The 20,325-nt window shown below is 39.0% G+C and overlaps 1 protein-coding gene across 3 annotated transcripts in view; it reads left to right on the top strand.

The window, feature by feature from the left end:
* Positions 1-20,325, top strand: part of Hcf (Host cell factor) — a 722,783-nt gene that overhangs the window by 127,801 nt on the left and 574,657 nt on the right. For all 3 annotated transcript variants that reach the window (XM_090372788.1, XM_090372787.1, XM_090372786.1), the window contains exon 3: positions 18,596-18,905. In XM_090372788.1, the coding sequence (XP_090228914.1) occupies positions 18,596-18,905 (310 nt within the window). The remainder of the gene's footprint in view (positions 1-18,595; positions 18,906-20,325) is intronic.

Below are 20,325 nucleotides of genomic sequence, written 5' to 3'. Positions count from 1 at the left end.
CTATGCTTTAAAGTTGAAATCCCTGCCAGACCATCCTACGTGGACATCTGTCTTTGAGCCACGTTGGGAAAACTTGTACAATACCCGTCAGACTGCCAACCGACCTTTTGGTATTCGTGTCCAAGAGCTACTAAGAGAGTTTAACATCATGGTAGACAAGGTTGCACAAACACCAAAAGAGACTCTTCCACCCTGGCATGCTCATACTCCATTGTGTGACTTCTCCCTTAAGAAATGGGTAAAATCTGAGACCTCGTCATCTGTCTACCATCAGCTCTTTTCCGCACACCGAGCTGAGTATTCCGACTTCCTGCCCGTCTTCACAGACAGCTCGAAGTCTGAATCATGTGTAGGATCTGCTGCTGTCTTTCGGGACACTATAATATCTCAGCAGATTCTTCCTGAATCCAGCATATACACCGCAGAGCTGCATGCTATCGAGTTAGCCTTGGATCACATTCGAACTTCTCAATGCCAAAGGTCAATAATATACTCTGATTCTTTGAGTGTATTACAGGCTTTATTATCTTTGAGACGCAACTGTCATCCAGTTCTCTCTCGGGTTCAGCAGAAGATATATTCTCTTCATAAATATAAATTTGATATCCGCTTCTGCTGGACTCCTAGCCATATTGGGATAAAGGGAAATGATTTGGCTGACACTGCAGCCAAATCAGCAGCTCCCACTAACAATCGTTGCCTGTCAGTCCCCTATACAGACTACAGGCAAATAATGCACCAAAAGATATATTCCCAGTGGCAAGAATTATGGCATAGAGAGAGAACAAATAAATTATACCAAATAAAGCCTCTAATACAAACATGGCAGTCCAGTCTGCGCAGGAATCAGAGCGAGGAAGTTGTTCTTGCCCGACTCCGCATAGGACACAGTCATCTGACACATTCGTTTCTGCTGAGGGCGGATGATCCTCCTATGTGCGAGCAATGCGACACCATTTTATCCGTTAAACATATTTTATGTGACTGTTCCAGTTTTAGTAATGCTCGTTTTATCGCTTTTAACCATCTGACTGAGCCTTATACACTCAGTCAGATTTTATCCGACGATGACCACGTGTCTGCTATTTTTAGTTTCCTGAAATCGGTAAACCTTTTTAACCATATTTAAAAAATCTTTTTATTTTTACCTTGTTTACTGATATTCGTCTTTTAAAATATATACGTGGCTTTTATACCCTGACTTAGTGACCTAATTCGTTAGGTCACTGAAAGATTTTTCTCATTTTCATGACAAGGTTTTGGCGCATTATAGCCTTAGTTGCTGATGCGCCAATAAAACTAAACCAACCAACCAACCAACCAACTGACCGACCGACTCCCTCCAGTCACTACCTGGCAGAGTAGAGGTAGCAAGATTATACACTAGCTGATCCGGAATCCTAGAGAGTTATCAATAGGTTCGGTTCGGTGTACTAACTAGCGGCCGGCCTGCGAACACAGTTTTAGAGGTGTACCCTCGAAATGTAAGGAATATTGGATCTCGGCACGACGTTCATCATAACCTCAAAAGTCATCAATCATACTGCATGATGGAAGAGATAGGGGAGGGTTGACCGGAACTTAGCTGTAGAGACTAAACATGGGTTCCACCACTTCAAGCCTCCAATAAGCAAAGTGGTGGTATTTCACTGGTTGATGAGAGTCATCTACCACCTAGTACTGCCTGGTAACATAGAGGGTCGTCATTCCTCTATGTGGTGTAGGTGCCACACCTCGACCCCTGCTTTCGTTGGTTCACACCTGGGTAGTCGCCCACCATGTACTTGTGCATGGAGGTTATACCCAGGATTACTAATAGTCCCACCATCGTGAAGGTGCAAGCAGAGAATTTGGCTGTCACAGACCGTCCGGACTTCACCGAAATTGGGTCCACTTGACTTGAGTGTCACCTGAATATCAGTTCCATCAGCGTTTTAGACTCTCAGGTAGCAAGTACAGCTTGTCTGGCATATTTGAGAGAATGTCTGTGACAACCTGAAGGAGCAAAAGTATTTAAGTATGTGTCCAGTCCCTGTGAAAACAGTCTGAAGTTAACAAGCACACGAAGCTCTCAAAATGTACTCCCCCCCCTGTCGTGCCTGGACAGAATTGCAGATACTTCAAATTCAGTCATCCTAACTTGCAACTTTTTTTCCCCCAACATTGCCCTTGTACTTGTTAAGTAAATCTCAAATCTCCTACTCTTAATATCATTAGTGGCAACATCACGTTTGTTGTGGGCTCTTAAAAGATATCTGCTTTACAATGTCGTCTACTTATTTCACCGATATATCTTGTACAATATATATATATATCCTTTTCCCCTGACAATAGAGTCACTAACAATAATAACCTCCTGTGGGACCAGCACATTCTGCTTTGGGGATTGTTGCTGCATTGGCTGATGCACAAGAGTGAGCTCTGGCTTTAGTTTGGGCAGGCTTAGAGCTTGATGGGATTACCCATTTTAATTCCTTGGAGGGCATCTAACCTATTCTTCAAGCTCCCATAAACACTCATTAGAATGCTGAGTTGGCACTTAATTTCTTTGCACTCTCTGCACTGAACACACTTAAAGACATCCCCACCCTATCGGTGTATCACATCCTGTTCCAGAAATTCATACGCATTGCACAAGTTGCATATTTCCTTAATAAGTGATTCTTAGGAGAATCGTCCCTTTGGTTCTCTGCGCTTGTCCGGGGCATGTTTTACATTTAAAAGCAATTTAATTGATTAATAAAGAAGAAAATTAATAAAATAAGTCAATATATTTGATTAATTGACAATACTACCCTAAACTTAATAGGTTCCTGATTGCAATTATACATATTATGCTATCAATTTCAGGGCCGTTTTAAGAACTCTTACCCCAGAACGAATTTCCAAATGTAGACCCTATTCAGTTTAAATTAGTTTTAATTTTTTTCTGGGTCTCTCTTAGTTGCATTCCTAATCCTGTGTATTAAAAGAGCTACTGGAAACTGCTCCATCACCACGTCAAGTGGAAACCTGTCGATGGAGTTTTTTCTTTTCTTCTTTTTTTTTTTTTTAATTATTTCTTTTTCTTGTTTTTTTTTTTTTTTTAATTTTTTTGTTTTTCTTTAAAAAATTTTTTTTCTTGTTTTTATTTTTAAAATTTTTCTTGTTTTTCTTTAATTTTTTTTACTTTAAAAAATTTTCTTGTTTTTTTTCTTTTAAATTAAAATTTTTTTTACTTTTTTAAATTTTAAATTTATTTTTATATTTTTTGAAATCTTTAATTTGTATGAAATTTGTTCGAAATGTGAAGAGAATACCTATGAACAATTTTAAGAAAAGTTTTTTTTGCATCTGAGAAGCTTTGCACAGAGCGTAGCAGACACTTAAAAATTATAATTACATAATATAATTATATAATATAATTATAATTACAAAACATAAATATATATATATAATTATATATATATTATTAATTTATAATCATAAATGAAAATTAAATTTGATAATTTATTTTCTAAATATTAATATTTTTGCCACGTTAAACTGTTTAAAGAAAGCCAAAAGCATTATTCGTATATCATTATGTTCCATGTTTGCGGTGCTTTTGACCGCAGTGTAACATATGGTACAGAGGGTCTTTTAAAAAATTATTTAAGATCAATAAGTGAGGCCCCCAGTAGGCTGAGGCTCCTGTCATCTGCCGGGTGCACCCATGTGTTAAAACAGCCCAGATCAAGTTTACATTATATCTTATGCTGTTAAGTTCAACATATATGTTAAACTATATCATTATGTTTGCAGAGTGTTAAATTAGTTATATTTACTAAAAGTAAAATTTCTTAGCTGAAAATAAAACATATATGCATATTGTTGGTTTCTTGGTAAAAGTGACCAAGTCCACGTTTTTCAAAAAATGAATTATATGACCAATTTATACATGTCACAAAAGTTTCAGCTGGAAAGAATGCCAGTGTTGAAATATTAATTTGAAATGGCGCTACAAAAATATGCCCTATGATTAAGTTCTCACATTATTTTTCTCTATTTGTAAATGTTCCCAAGTTCCACGGTTGAGTGACTCTTGTCTGTTTTACTTGCTAATCAGGCACCTCTGTAGCCAGGTGGGCAGGAGCAGCAGTGTGTAGCATACGCTTCTTGATTAGACTGGGGTTTGAACCCATGACCACCAAATACAGAGGATGCGGAAAGGTCAGGGAATGACCACTGCATATCCCCGGAGCAATATGGCCTTAGTTGCTAATGCTCCTAAAAACCAAATAACAAACAACAAACAAACTTGCTGAGGAAACCTAATTTTTGGATTTGGTCACCGATTTTGTGTTAAAAATAATTAAATTAAAAAGTATTTTGCATAATTATGAGAAGGTAATAATTATTATTATTATAATGAGTGCCCCAACCTTTAAATTTCTTGTTTGTTTTTCACTTCAATTTTGCAGTTGGTAGCCAAGTGCATTGTGATGAAGTTTGTTTTGAAAACATCAGCTGTTGAACCCTAACCTCCATGTTGTTAATGTTGATAAGCTTCTTTGATGTTGTTTCCTATTGATTAACAATTAATTTGCATGATTATTAATGATGAGCCAAGGTTAATCAATACATATTTCATTATTCATTTTTATCACTCAAAAATTATCATTTCCAGATCACTGAGCATAAATTCCTTGAAAAGCAACACACTCACAATGAAGTAGACCCAACACACAGTGAATTTGAGTTAATTAAAAAAAATTTGTTGATTTTTACAGTGCACAAATGTTTGAACATTTTTAAGCTAGCCATATCTGAAAATCATTGCAACAACATTAGTGATGCCTACATAACTAAATAATTGAGGTTCGAAGACTTTAAAGATTTAAAACAGTTAGCTGGACCAGTAATACAAATTAGAACCAAAGGCAGTGAGGGTAGACAGGTGCAATGGTTAAAGATAAATACTTAAAATAAGAGGAATGTCATCCAGGAATAATTTTCTTTAGCTACGACCAAGACAGCAAATACAAATAATTAAAAGCGAGTGCTGGTCAATGAGGAAAAACTAAGGATACTGAAAGAACCAAGAAGTTTATACAAGTAACAGTTACCAATCTCAAAAAAGAAGGCCTGTTAAAATTATGCAAAATAAAGGTCATTTTGAATATGATAATTGGTGCCAACCTGTGACAAGAAAGAAAACACCATTCCATAGCCTGCAGTTTCAGAATCTGATGAAGAGTACTTTGAAGATTTATTAAAAAATGTTGTTTCATTCAATTGTTTTTTTGTTATATTATTAATAGTAATAAAATTTTCAAACTTTAATTTTTTTATGTTTCACTAAAACCCATTCAAATTTTTTTTTTTTTTTTAGGCAAGTAAAAGTGACAAGCCGGGTGGGTAAAGTGCCTGCCTGGCAACCCAAAGGTTGCGGGTTTGAATCCCGCCTCGGGGCTTGGATCAAAGTACTGCAAAAACCTTGGGAGGTGCATTATGGCCACAGAAGCTGATGCGGCAACAACTACAAAAAAAAAAAAAAAAAAGAGACAAATTCCTTGTTAAGGCTCCTACGTCTATGAAACTTAAAAAAAAAAAAAAAATTGTTTTATACTGGAAACCTGATTCTAGTGTTTATTTACTTTCAGAAAAAATGAACATTACAATTTAAAGTAGTGCACTGAATTATTGGTAGATTATGTAACCATAAAATGGTTATTTACAAACATTTTTAATTACTGACCTTTACTTATTGGTTACTTTTACCAAGAGTGTGTTGTATGCCATTCAGCTTATAACACTCTATTGTTTTCCTTCTGCTTATGTCATACCAGACTGACTGAACATTGCACTGGCTACCTACGTTCACTGGATATACTTCCTTAGATTTTATGTGCTTCTTACCCCACCTCCTTTCCTGTCTGACATTTCTGTCTACATTGTCCCCATAGTCAAATTCTGTATCCCTTGTATCTGAGTGACTCCACACCTCTGATATCTCCATAATGTCTGCATTTGATGATTTGACCAGCATTTCAGATTCATCAAATTTATTTACCTTCTAGCATTAGTGTACATTCAAATATACATGCACCTGTTCTTACTCTTAGTTACCGTAACACAACCCATGTATTTCCTTGTTCCATTATGACCCAAAGCAGGCCTTCACGAAGCAAGAAAGTACATGGTCTGCGTTAGAGTAACTAAAAGTATCATTGTGATGCGAACTTTGCAAAAGCCAGATGAGCAAAATAGCGTATGTTTTCATGTTATTCATCCCACATAGGCGCCTACATAGCCAGGTGGGCAGGAGCAGCAGTGCGTAGCACACACTTCTTGATTAGACTGGGGTTCGAGCCCATAACCACCAAATACAGAGGATGTGGAAAGGTCAGGGAATGACCACTGCATACCCCAGAGCAATATGGCCTTAGTTTCTAATGCTCCTAAAAACCAAATAACAAACAAACAAGCAAACATCCCACGTTGTCACTGGGTGGCTTGATCACCATGGAAGGTGCTTTATAGTATCTGGCCATTGGCAGGAGCCAAGCTAGGACTGTAGAGATGTTATATTCATGGCCAGTTTTTAGCTTTTAGTAGCCTATATTCCATTGATAGTAGACTCTTCAATGTGAGAGGATACTGCAGCCAACTAGATTTCAGCTGCATATAACACCTGAGAGAGAGAGAGGGAGGATAGACTTTTATGAAGTGGGCGATAACCTGGTTGGAGATATAACGAAGATATCTTAATAATCACTGTTTAACAGATAGATAGTTTTAAAAAGGTTAATGTGCAAATGAAAGATAAATTTAGAACAAAAAAAGTACTCCCAGATTTTTATAATACAGGGTTATTCAAAATGATTCATCTGATTTCAAATGACTATATTTTTGAAGTTTACAAATACAGAGTGATTAGTGATATATCAACCATAAGAAAAACTGTCCTTGTTTTGTCTCTCACCTTATAAGTGCTCTATGTGACATCCCATAGTTACACGAGCAATGTCGAGACGATATTTGAACTTCTTCTATACTCGCTCCAGCATGTCCTTTGTCACTGACTCCCCAGCAGTAACATGCAATTTTTGAGCTCATCCAGGGTTGTGGGCAATGCTGGTACGTACATAGCATCCTTAACGTACTCCCAAAAGAAGAAGGCACACAGTGTAAGAGCTGGTGACCTAAGGGGCCAGCTGTAGAGTACCAAGTCATGAGGTCCACTGCGACCAATCCAACAGCGAGGGAGCACTTCGTTGAGGAAACGGAAAACTTCCAAATGCCAATGAGGGGGATGCCCTATCTTGCTGTAAAATGTAGTCACCGGAATCTTTGTTCAGTTGGGGAAATAGCCAGCTCTGCCACATATCCAGATGGGAGTGACCATTCACTGTGTTTTCCATGAAAAAGAAAGGGCCATAAACCTTTGCCTGGGAAATGGCACAGAAGACGTTAACACATTGACAGTGGAGCCATCACGTGGTGACCTTCTAAAACTTTTAGATTTCCTTTTTCATTTGGTGTATGCCAAGTTAATACATGGTTGATAGGTACAGAATGATGCTCGTTTGAAATCAGATGAATCATTTTGAATAACCCTATCCATAACCTATTTAATAGGCTGAATTCCACTGAGAGAGGTTAGATTAAAATCAGAGTTTTTTTTTTTTTTCATGAGAGAGAATTATGGCCATATTTATCACGGTTAGTAACTACACCAGTGCATCATTAATATATCAACTGTTTTTTGTGTCTCCTCAGGTGAGGTGGAGATAGCACAACTTTTAATAGTATCAACATTTAATATTAATATGCAATTACATGAAAGAGTTGGTTTATGCATGGGTATGGCACCTTCTTCATTTCTACTACCCAAGTAGTATGAATGCATCATTTTTTGTATATATATATTTTTTTTCTTCAAATAGGCTTCTGGGGTTGGGAATATTCATATTGATAATAACTGCACAATCATACACCAACCGTTATTAAAAATATAAATAGTGTTATGTTATATTAAAATAATGATGTAGATAAATTAAATAAAAAGAATGATATAATTCCACCGGATAAAAAGGTAACTGTCTGTATAATAAAATATGAAATTTTAAACTACAAAAGAATTATTTACAATAAAACAATGTAGATAAAATACAAGATGATAAAAGCGCTAAAACGCCATAGTGAGGTTTATCGTACGGCACATCCTTAAATATCAGCAAGCTCACGGTTCTCAGCACGTGTTTCTACAGGAGCATGGGCAGTATTCTCCTCATGTGTACTGGAACTGGAAATGGCTCAGGAGGGTGCCAGGTGGAACCGCTCATCCTGTCCAAGAACCACCGCCTCGAAGAGGGGATGAATACGGATTCCCCTGTCTCTATTAATGGTATTGCTCTCAGAGGAACAAATCCGCAAGCTCTCGAGCCATTTGCAGTCCCAAAATTTATGTGCCCAGTCGACAATAACAGCTTCGCCTGGGGAGATTTGATGGTGCTCCTCCCAGAAATGTTCTGCCACAGTAAACTTCCCATAATCCGTGGTCTTTATCGCGTTCATATGCTCCCCCAGACGATCTTTGAACCAACATTTCGTTTCACCAACATTACATTACCCAAGCACGGTACTAAGTACTATAGGTTCTAATACCTCTCGTGTTTGGGGTTCACATAAAAAAAAAAAAAAATTACATTCCCCACAATCTGGGCACCTGATCTCATACACGACCCCACTTGTAAATTCTCTTGATATGGGGGTCCTTGACCTGTGACACAACTGTGTGCAACCTCCGCCCTGGAAGCTGCACACAGCGTGTCTGGCAATCGCGCAATACCCAAGCTATACGCTCAGTTAAACCCGGATAGGCACCTCCGTAGCCAGGTGGGAAGGAGCAGCAGTGGGTAGCACACGCTTCTTGATTAGACCGGGGTTCGAGCCCGTCACCACCAAATATGGAGGATGTGGAAAGGTCAGGGAATGACCACCGCATATTCCCGGAGCAATATGGCCTTAGTTGCCAATGCTCCTAAAAACCAAATAACAGCAACAAGCCCAGATAGTAGGGAATGCATGCTGTGGCAACTGGTGGAAACGGTTCTCTTCGTCCGTGCTCCGCTCCTCGGATATATTTATCTACGATCTTCTGGGGGTAGCCGCATTGCATTTTCTGAGATCCGCTGTGACACGTTTAATGTCTTCTTTTCTATCCTCGGGGATGCTGCAATGGGACCCAGCCCTATCCAACAATGCCCTAATAACACTATCCTTACGATGGTTGGTTTGTGCGGTAATTGTAATGTGCATATATTGGTCACGGCACATGGGTTTTCAGCCTAGTGCCTTCCCTATGTACCAACACATCAAGGAAAGGGAGGGTACCCACTACTTCTACCTCCGAGGTAAACTGAATAAACGGGGAGAAGCTATTAAGGAAACCAAGCACCTCATCCTCTCTCCCCTCTGAATAATTGTAAACATATCGTCGACGTATTGTTTCCATGCGTGCATGGGGAGAACTGACTCATCAAAAATCCTAGTTTCGAGCTCCTCCATAGCTAAATTTGCTATGACAGCACTAATAGGGAAACCCTTTGCTGCGCCATGAACCTGCTTGTACATTGTGTTTAAAAAAACACCATGGTAGTGCTTGAGAGACAGCTCCACCCCCCCACTACAAATGCCCTCCACACTTAACGGAGTCCTATTGCTTAGGGTGTCATCCTTCTCCAATGCCATGCGTGCACATTGCACTCCATGTTCAGTAGGAGTACATGTGAACAAGGATACCACATTGAATGATACCATGGCCTCGCCCTCTTCTATAGCCTGATCCCTTATGAATCACACGAAGTTTCCACTATCCTGATGGTAAAATCAGAACGTCCAACAATAGGAGAAATCAGTCTGGCTAGGAACTTGGACAAAGCACGTTTAGGATTACACAATCACTATAAATGACACAATCAGTCTAAGCGGAACCCCCAGCTTATGAATCTTTGGAAGGCCGTAGAATCTAGGTAATTGGCATCCTAGGATGCCAATTTTTTGCCTGTTAGATCCGATTTTCTCTCTCCCTCTGTATATACCCATGTATATATACAAAGGGTACTAGGAAAGTTTTGCAATATGACGCAACAATGAATCACAGGAAGCTGCTTGTTGCTGCATGTTGAGACATGTTCATACGTGCATAGTAGCCGCCGCGCCAAGTCGATGGGCTCAGTTATTCATTAGTAGTGAGAGTGTAAAGTGCTTGCGATGGCATCGTGGTCACGAAATGAGATAAGGACAGTTTTGCGGTATAATTTCGTGCGTGGTTTAACCATAGACCAGTGCTTAGAAGAAATGACTCTTGCACTAGATGATGATTGCCCACATCGTACAACGATATTCAGGTGGTATAGAGAATTCCAAAGGGGAAATTTCACTCTGGAGGATTCTGAGAGGCCAGGAAAGCCATGAACGTCAGTTACGGAGGAAAACGTTACTGCTGTGAGGAAAATGCTTGACGAAAACAGGCGAGTGACCTACCAACAGATAGAGGATACTTTGGGCCTAAATGCACCAGCAATTCGTTCGATTCTGCAAGATCATTTGCACGTGAAGACACTTTGTTCTCTCTGGGTGCCGCATCAACTGACTGAAGAGCAGATGACACGACGTGTGACTTGGTGCCGGGAGATGTTAAAAAAGTTTGATAAGGGACAATCTTGGTATGTGAACAACATCGTGACAGGTGACGAGACTTGGCTGTACTATTACGATCTGCCGACCAAGGCTCAAAACAAAGTTTGGGTCTTTGATGATGACGACACACCCGTAATTGTCAGAAAATCCCGATCTGTAAAGAAGAAAATGATAGCTGTATTTTTCAAATCGAGTGGAATTGTGGAACGTTTCGTTTTGAACACGCAGAAGACAGTCACAGCTAAGTGGTATACTGAACAATGCCTGCCTCAAGTCATTGGATCTATGAAGAACCTGCGGCCAAAGTCAAGAATGGACACCTGGTACCTCCATCACGATAATGCTAGGCGCCTCCGTAGCCAGGTGGGAAGGAGCAGCAGTGCGTAGCACACGCTTCTTGATTAGACCGGGGTTCGAGCCCGTCACCACCAAATACGGAGGATGCGGAAAGGTTAAGGAATGACCACCGCATATCCTGGAGCAATATGGCCTTAGTTGCTAATGCTCCTAAAAACCAAACAACAACAACAACAACGATAATGCTGCAGCTCACCGCGCCAAAGCCTGCACCGAATATTTGACCACGACAGGACTGAAATTTCTCAAGCACCCTCCCTACAGTCCAGACCTTGCTCCCTGCGACTTTGCACTGTTCCCGCATGTGAAAATGAAGCTAAAAGGGAGGCGGTTTTCCAGTGATGAGGACCTTCTACGGGCTTGGGACAACGAGTGTGCTTTACTCCCTAGTGAAACTTGGCAGAACTGGTTTAAAGATTGGTTTCGGAGGATGGAGAGGTGTATTGAATGTAGAGGAAATTACTTTGAAAAAATTAAATAAACAAAGCTGTATTGCAAAACTTTCCTAGTACCCTTTGTATAAATATAAAATATTAAAAAATATATATGTTATATGATATTTATTACAATAATATAATTATAAAAATTACATTTCATAATACAAAATATATATATACAGTATATGATTTTATTCTTTATATAGAGGTACTAAGTAAACATCAATTATAGATCACCACAACATTAAAAAGATACTGTACACCTTTTTATAATGAAATAAACATATAAATTAAAAAATAATAATAAGTTTAAGTAACTTAAACCCAAATTACGTGGCACCCCTGGAATGTTGTTGTGGCACCCCAGTTGAAAACCACCGATCTACCACATTGTAATACTAGGTAGTAGATGACTCTCATCAACTAGTGCAATACCACCACTTTGTTTATTGGAGGCTTGAAGTGGTGGAACCCATGTTTAGTCTCCAGAGCTAAGTTCCGGTCGACCCCCTCTCCATCTCTTCCATCATGCAGTATGACTGATGACTTTTGAGGTTATGACAAACATCATGATGAGATCCAATCTTCCTTACATTTTGAGGGTACAGCTCTAAAACGATGTTCATAGGCCAGCCACTAGTTAGTACACCCAACTGAACCTATTGGTAACTCTTTAGGAGGCTTCTGGATCAGCCAGTGTATAATCTTGCTACCTCTACTCCCGCCAGACAGTGATTGGGAGGAGTCCGAGTAGTGTGTATTTGGGGGGCATTGTCGAGGCCATGTTATGTCAAGGATCTGAGTATATTCTTACCATGTGTACCTCATATCCAAAAATTTCATTGCTTTATACAGTATGTTCCCCCCCACTTTTTCTTACTATTGAATATACCATGAATTGTCAATTAATAGAGAAAGCTTATCTGCGAAAAGATCTAAACCTCCCAAACACTTCCTAGTTCATTTCACAAACATACTTGGTGTTAATTTTAATCTCAATGATGTCCATTTCCACTTGCAGTCTGCCAAGCCCCATGTACTTTTTCTGACAGAATCTCAGTTATCTGTTGATTCAACTACTGCTCATCTCAGTTGCCCAAATTATTTGCTGTATGATTGCTTTCACCTCAAAGGTGGTACTTGTGTATATGTCCATTCCGATATTCCCTGTCAGAGATTTGGTAATTTGGAATCTCCTCTTTTTGATCTTCTCTGGCTTAAAATCACTCTACCTCATTGTGTCAAATTCATCTGTTGTCTCTACCATTCTCCCAGCTCCACTAATCACTTGGAGCTCATTGACTTCCTCTCTTTGCAACTTGACTTTCTCCATTCCAACATTCCTAACAGTCCGGGAATTTTCATTGGTGATTTTAATGTTCACAACTCCAGCTGGCTTCCGTTTTCTAGTCACACAGACCCAGCTGGTTGAGATGCTGAGGATTTTGCAATTACTAATGACCTTGTGCATGTTGTTCATTTACCAACAAGAATACCCTACAATCCTAACCATACAGCCAACACGCTTGATCTTTTTCTCACAAACAACCCTTCTAAGTACACTGTCGAATTGAGTGGTCCATTAGGCACCTCAGATCACAACTTGCTGATTGTCTCTTCTCCAATGGAGCCTTTATATCATGGCCATTCCCAACCTCAAAGAGATTTCTTTTCCTTGGTTGGATTACTGTTTCAAAACTTCTGATATCAGCGTTTGCTCAGATCGTGTCAGTGAAATTATTGTTATAGGAATGGGATCCTTTTTTCCACACTCCACTTTAAAATCTCGTCCTTTATCTAAACCTTGGTTTTCCAATAAATTTGCTAAGGCTGTTCAAGAGAAGAATGTTGCATATTGTAATTGGCTTGTTTGCAATTCTTCAGTTTCATTTTCTACCCACACCAAAGCGCTCAACAATTGTAAAGCAGTTATTAATCAGTCCAAACTAGATTTTGTATAGGCTAAGACTAGAAAACTTGCTTCTTGCCCTAATGGTAGCCGAGCATTCTGATCTCTTGCCAAAGCTATTGGCCACAACTTTTGCCTCTCTCTGCTCCCACCTCTGTCTAAACCAGATGGTTCTGTTGTCACATCAGCCAAGGATAAAGCTGAACTACTAGCATTTCATTTTTCTTCCAACTCCTGTGCTAATGATTTTGGTAAAACACCTCCCATCATCCCCAGCATGCCCCATTCAATGCCTCCTGTGGTATTCCGTCAAAAGGATGTCAGATGGATTTTGATGAATCTTGATGTTAAGAAAGCTCCAGGTCCTGATGGTATTTCTCCACTTGTTGTCAAAACCTATGCTCCTGTTCTTGCCACCTTTTTTCACTTTCTTATTCCAAAGGTGTTTTTCCTTCTGCTTGGAAATTTGCTCATATCCAGCCAGTTCCTAAAAAGTGTGACAAATCCCTCCCATCCAATTATCGTCCCATTGCAATTACTTCTATTCTTTCTAAAGTAATGGAGAAATCAATTAACTGCCAACTCTTAAACTACCTAGAAACCTTCCGTCTAATCAACGATAGCATGGATTCTGCTAGTGTCGATCCACTGGTGATATTCTGGCTTATGATGTTACCCATTTGTGGACAAATTTAATTGAAAAGTTCGGTGAAACACAAGCAGTTGCTCTTGACATATCAAAGGCTTTTGATTGTGTTTGGCATAAAGGTCTCCTAAACAAGCTTCCATCTTATGGTTTGACAACTGTGTTTTGTAATTGGTTATCCAGTTTTCTCTCTGATCGCTCACTGAGGGTGATGGTATATGGCTCTCTGTCTTCTAACTTTTCCACAAATGCTAGTGGTCCCCATGCTTCAGTTCTTTTCCTCTTGTATATTAATGACCTTCTTCCATTGACTGGAAATCCTATCCATAGTTTTGCCGATGATAGCACATTGCATTCCACTTTCCATTTTGAGAAAGCTTGCCCTGCTCAATCAGCTTCAACTTCTTGAATATCTGCTACCAATTCCTTTAATGCCGATCTCCAGGTAATTCTCCAGTGGGGCAATGACAACTTGGTTGATTTCAATTCTAAAACTCAGTCTTGTCTTATATCTCGCAAAAACCATTCTTCTGCTCTTATGCTTATCTTTGGTGAAACTCCAGTTTCTAGACAAAATGATATATCTCTTTTGGGGATTACCGTGACTTCTAATGTCTCTTGGCACAAGCACATTACAAATATTGCTTCCTCTGCATCTAAAAAACTTGGTTTTCTCTTTCGCTCTCGGTGTTACTTTTCTTCCAAACAGCTGTTCACTCTGTACAAATCGCAAATCCCCCCCCCCCCTCCCTACCATGAAATACTGTTCCCACATCTGGTGTGGTGCCCCCAAAACCTCTCTCAGGCTTCTAGATTCCATTCAGAAGAGGGCAGTTAGGTTAATTAATGATTCCTCTCTAACAGAGTCTCTCCACTCGCTGTCTCATAGACGTGCTATTACTGCTGCATGCCTTTTCTACAGATACGTCTATGGGCACTTTTCTTCTGAATTGTCTTCTATAATTCCCGCTCTCTCTTTCAAAACAGTCCGAACACGTGCCACCAACATCCATTTACTGTACTTCTTTAATTCTTCTTCTGTAATACTTCTTTAATCACTGATTCCATTATTTTCCCTGGAATCAGTGATATATAATTCTCATGTCACCCTTCGATTTCCCTTTATGAATAGAAAACACATTTGGCACCTCCTATCTATGGTAACCTGCTAAGAATCTAAGGATGCTCTCATAATTATGGCCAACGGTGTGCTTACCTCTTTTGTGACTACCTTTGTTATAACTGGGTAGATCCCATTAGCCCCATGTGCCTTATTTATTTATAGCTTCAGCAGTTTCCCTTCAGTTACGACAAACGTTTTCTTCAGTTTCTTTTCAGTTACAACAAAATTAAAAGAAGTGTATCCAGTTGATATAGATGAACAGTGTACTGTTGAGTCATTTTGGTGTGACATAAGCACTGCGAAAGCAAAAATAAGAGTAGGAGTGTGTTATAGGCCTAATGACTCGAATGAGTACAATGAACAATTGTACAGAGAAATAATGGGCTAGTAAATTAAATGTCTTATGATGGGCGATTTTAACTTCCCAGATATTGACTGGAGCTTGTGGGTTGCTCACTCGCAAACTAGTGAGACTTTTGTGGATTTATTGAATGATTGTTATCTGCAGCAGCATGCTTGAGAAGTAACCAGAGAGGATAATACTCTTGATCTGGTTATCAGCAGTAATCCTTCGTGTATTAAGAATTTGCAGATAAAGGAACCATTAGGTGGCAGTGATCACGGTGTATTGATGTGGGATTTACTTAAAGATATAATTACCATCAGGGGGTAAAGGAAAGGGCTTTTTGCTTCCGTAAAGGTGAGTTCAGTGGTCTCAGACAGATTTTAAATTCTGTATAGTGGGATCAACTGATGATGTTACCAACAGCAAATTCTAAGTGGGAAGCATTCAAGGAATTAATCATGGGAGCTACTAAAAGTTTCATACCTATTAAGAAATATTGTTCAAGGTTTAGGCCTAAATGTTTATCAAACGAACTAATGAGACTCATGACAGAGAAGAAAAATGCATGGGATGCTTATAAATTATCAGGTGATACAGAAGCCTATGGCAGATATAAGCTAGTCTGTAATCAAGTCACAAAAAAAGAAGTTAGGCAGGCAAAGGCAGATTACAAGAAATCTTTGGCAAAGGATGCTAAGAAAAACAACATGGATTTCTTTACTTATATAAACTCTAAAAGGAAGGGGATGAATCTGATTGATCCACTTGATATCGATGGTTCGACTGTTGATGATCCTGCTCAGATAGCAAACAAACTGAATGATTATTTTGCCTCTACATTCACATATGAGGAGTTATTAAGGTTTGAAAATGGCGAAAGGCTATCAAATTGTAGCAAGGTGCTTAAAAAAAAAAAAAAAAATTGCAGCCATTCTCAACCCACTGCAGGATTCAAGCCTCCTCAGCAATTCATGCTGAGGGAAATGGACCATAATCTGCCACGCTGTTCCAGTGCGGGTTGGCAGATCGACCGTATTTAGCAGTCAGTGGCTTGAACCCCAGTCTACTCAAAGAGCGTGTGCCACTGCACTCCCGCTCCTGACCACTCGGCTACGGAAGCCTTTACCAAGGTGCTTAATGATTTATAATAACTGAGAGCAAAGTGGGGGAGAAATTGTTGAAGTTAAACATAAAAAAGGCACCTGGGGTGGATGGCATCAATCCAGTTATATTAAAGGAGGCGGAAAAGCAACTAAGGAAACCGTTAGCCATAATTATGAGAGCATCCTTAAACTCAGGGGGGGGGGTCCCCAAGGACTGGAGATGTGCAAATGTATTATCTCCAATTGACAAAGGGGGATTGAAGGGTGACACGAGTAATTACAGACCAGTTAGTTTAACTTCTGTTCTGGGTAAAATAATGGAGTCACTGGTTAAAAATGCATTGCAGGATCATCTAGACAAGATTGCAGCAGTAATTCAGACACAGGATGGGTTTGTTAAGGGAGTCTTGTCTGACAAATTTGATTAGTTATTATGATGTGGTTACAAAGGAACTGGATGCAAAAAATAATTTTGATGTCATATACTTGGATTTGAAGTATATGGAAGACTACTGTACAAATTGTAGCAGAATCATATTAAGGGTAAATTTCTACAATGGATAAAATGATGGTTGGGTGGTAGAAGACAGAGGTGGTAATCAATGAGTGCTGCTCTTCGTGGACTAATGTTATTAGTTGAGTTTCACAGGATTCAGTGTTGGGTCCACTGTTTTGTATATTCATCAATGATATTGATGAAGGTATATCAGGCCTAGTGTCGAAGTTTGCATATGATACAAAGGTTGGCAGGGTTGTTAATGGCAGTGTGCTACTGCAACAGGATCTAGAAAATTTGGGCAGATGGCCTGAGAAGTTGCAACTGAAGTTTAACTTGAGAAATGCAAAGTACTGCATATGGGTAGCAGTAATCCCAGAGAAACGTACCAACATTGTGGTACTATACTTAAGGTGGTAGAAAATGAAAAAGACCTGGGAGTAATTGTGCAGTCAGATATGAAGTTTTGTGAGCAATGCAGACAGGCTGCCAGGGCAGGTCATTGGGTTTTGTCAATGATATATAGGAATTTTGCTAGCAGGGAAAAGGAGATGATTGTCCCTTTGTATAAGGCAATGGTCAGGCCACGCCTTGAGTACTGCGTACAGGTCTGGAAGCCTTATTTTAGAAAGGATGTAGATTTGCTTGAGTGTGTACAGAGAAGGGGAACAAGATTGGTTAGGGGAATGAAGGGGTTCTCTTATCAAGAGCGGCTTAAGTGTTGCAAATTGCAATGGCTTGAAGGTGCCTCCGTAGCCAGGTGGGCAGGAGCAGCAGTGCGTAGCACATGCTTCTTGATTAGACCGGGTTTCGAGCCCATGACCACCAAATGTGGAGGATGTGGAAAGGTCAGGGAATGACCACTGCATATCCATGGAGCAATATGGCCTTAGTTGCTAATGCTCCTAAAAACCAAATAAACAAGCAATGGCTGGAGACTAGGCACCTGCATGGTGATCTGATTGAGGTGTATAAGGCCTTGAATTGGTTGAGCACGCTGAATTTTGATGGGATTCTTCCACTTGTTCAGATTACGAACCTAAGGAGGCATAAATTCAAATTAAGTAATGACAGATGTAGAATAGATGTTTGGAAATTTGCCTTTAGCCAGCGGGTGGTTAATTGCTGGAAGAAACTTCCATCTGTCATTGTAGAAGTTAATAGGTTAAATAAATTTAAGGAGGAACTGGACAATCATATACAGGGAATGTTTGTGTGAATTTTTTTTTTTTTTTTGGCTGATGCTGTTTAAGCTACACTTGCTTTCTTGCATTATATGCCACTACTACTACTATTTAGCTTCCCGTTATAAATTTGTGTTCTTCTGGTGTAAAAGCACTCAAAATAACCAGTTTGTCAGTTCTAGTGTTAATAACTAATGAAAATTTAGGTAGTGGTAACCATTTTATTTAATATTACAAAGTTATTCACTTGTCTATAAATTCGTTGATGTATTAATTTGATGTTCAGGTGAAACCAAAACCATTAAAAATTATATAATATTTTTCAGGTTCCAATCAGTGGTTTGTACCACCTGTGAAAGGTGATATTCCTCCTGGATGTGCTGCTTATGGATTTGTGTGTGATGGTACTCGTCTCCTTGTGTTTGGAGGAATGGTTGAATATGGCAAGTACTCTAATGAACTATACGAGCTTCAAGCCAGTCGGTGGGAATGGAAGAGGCTTAAACCACGGCCTCCAAAAAATTCTTCTCCTCCTTGTCCCAGATTAGGTCACAGTTTCACTTTAATTGGAAATAAAGTTTATTTGTTTGGTGGTCTGGCAAATGATAGCGATGATCCAAAAAATAATATTCCAAGGTAAGCCCTAGTTGTAAATTTATATGATCGTTTCAGAGTGTTCCAAAAGTCAAAGTAGCTACATATGTTTTCAAATGAAACCATTCCAGTGTTTTGGCTATAATTTAAGGAAGGGAGGGAACTATTTATCTGTCACTCATCTAATATGCAAGGAAAGGTTCATATTTAAATTAATAATATAATGTAATATAAGATATTTAAAATATATGGTTCTTTGTTTAAATTTCTGTTTATTTGAAGAGCTGTTCAGATTACTGGAAAAATTTTATCCCTTAGTTTTTTTATCCGTATCCTGCATATCCAAATAACCTTTATTTACAGCAGGCGTGGCCATCACAATTCGTTCGGCAGGCCACCTTGACGAACTACAAATTTTTCTTCGGCTGCACATAAAATAAAACAATCTTTTAAAAATAAAAAATCAAATACCATAAAAATTTATTTTAATTCATTCATTTTTATTATATATCTACATCAATGAGATATTTGCTTTTCTTTGCAATCATTCAAATTTTTTAAAAATTTACTTCAATATCAATATTGGTAGTGCAAATCTTAATTGATTCATTATTGAAGCTATAGATTTACTTTTAATAAATTTCATTTTTGAAGAGAAAGTTTCACAAATGTATGTGGATCCGAAGGTGCTCGCAATTTTCTGTGCAAAAAATCTTAATTTTGGATACTTTTACGTGTTGTGTAAAAGTTGATTTTTGATGTCGTGACGTGAATGTGTTTTTTATTCATTGTTACACTGTAAATCCCAGGGGCTCACATCTGGTGACTATGGGCTTTGCACACCCACGGTCCTGAGCTGGATATCATCATTCTTCTATTTCCTGGTGATTCCCTTCTGCTTTTGACTTTTGTTCTCTCTCTCTCTCTCTCTCTCTCTCTCTCTCTCTCTCTCTCTCTCTCTCTCTCTCTCTCTCTCTCTCTCGGGGTAACTGAGTGATTGGCTGGTGTGAGCAAGCCTTAGGCTTGCTCGCACCATATGGCTAATAATAATAAAATAAATAAATAAAAAATCAATTACTTCCATCTGCAGAGTTTCTGGTTTGAAGAAGGGATTGAGTGGTGGGGATTCGAAAAGTACAGCAGGTCTAGTGTTATATTTATCATGCCTAGTGCAGCTAATGAAAAAAAATCTTAATTTTGTATACTTTTCCGCTGTCATTGAGCCGTGTGTGAGGTCTCATTTACAGGAAAACTAATAATATTTACTGAAACCTTTTAGCCTTTATCACTGTTTCTAATTTGTTGCTCCTGTCCAGTGCTCATATCCTCAGATTATTCTGTCACAATGTGGGCAGTATGGCATGGAGTGTTGTCCTGCTGATGGTATGGGCCTTTCCCAACATGCTGCCATAATGTAGGTGTATTATTGTCCAGGACATACAGACAGACTTCAGCATTCATG

This window comes from Mastigoproctus giganteus, chromosome 4, assembly GCF_048544385.1.
Source record: "Mastigoproctus giganteus isolate SK-2022 chromosome 4, ASM4854438v1, whole genome shotgun sequence".
NCBI lineage: Eukaryota > Metazoa > Arthropoda > Arachnida > Uropygi > Thelyphonidae > Mastigoproctus > Mastigoproctus giganteus.
This window is presented reverse-complemented; position numbering and strand designations above follow the sequence as displayed.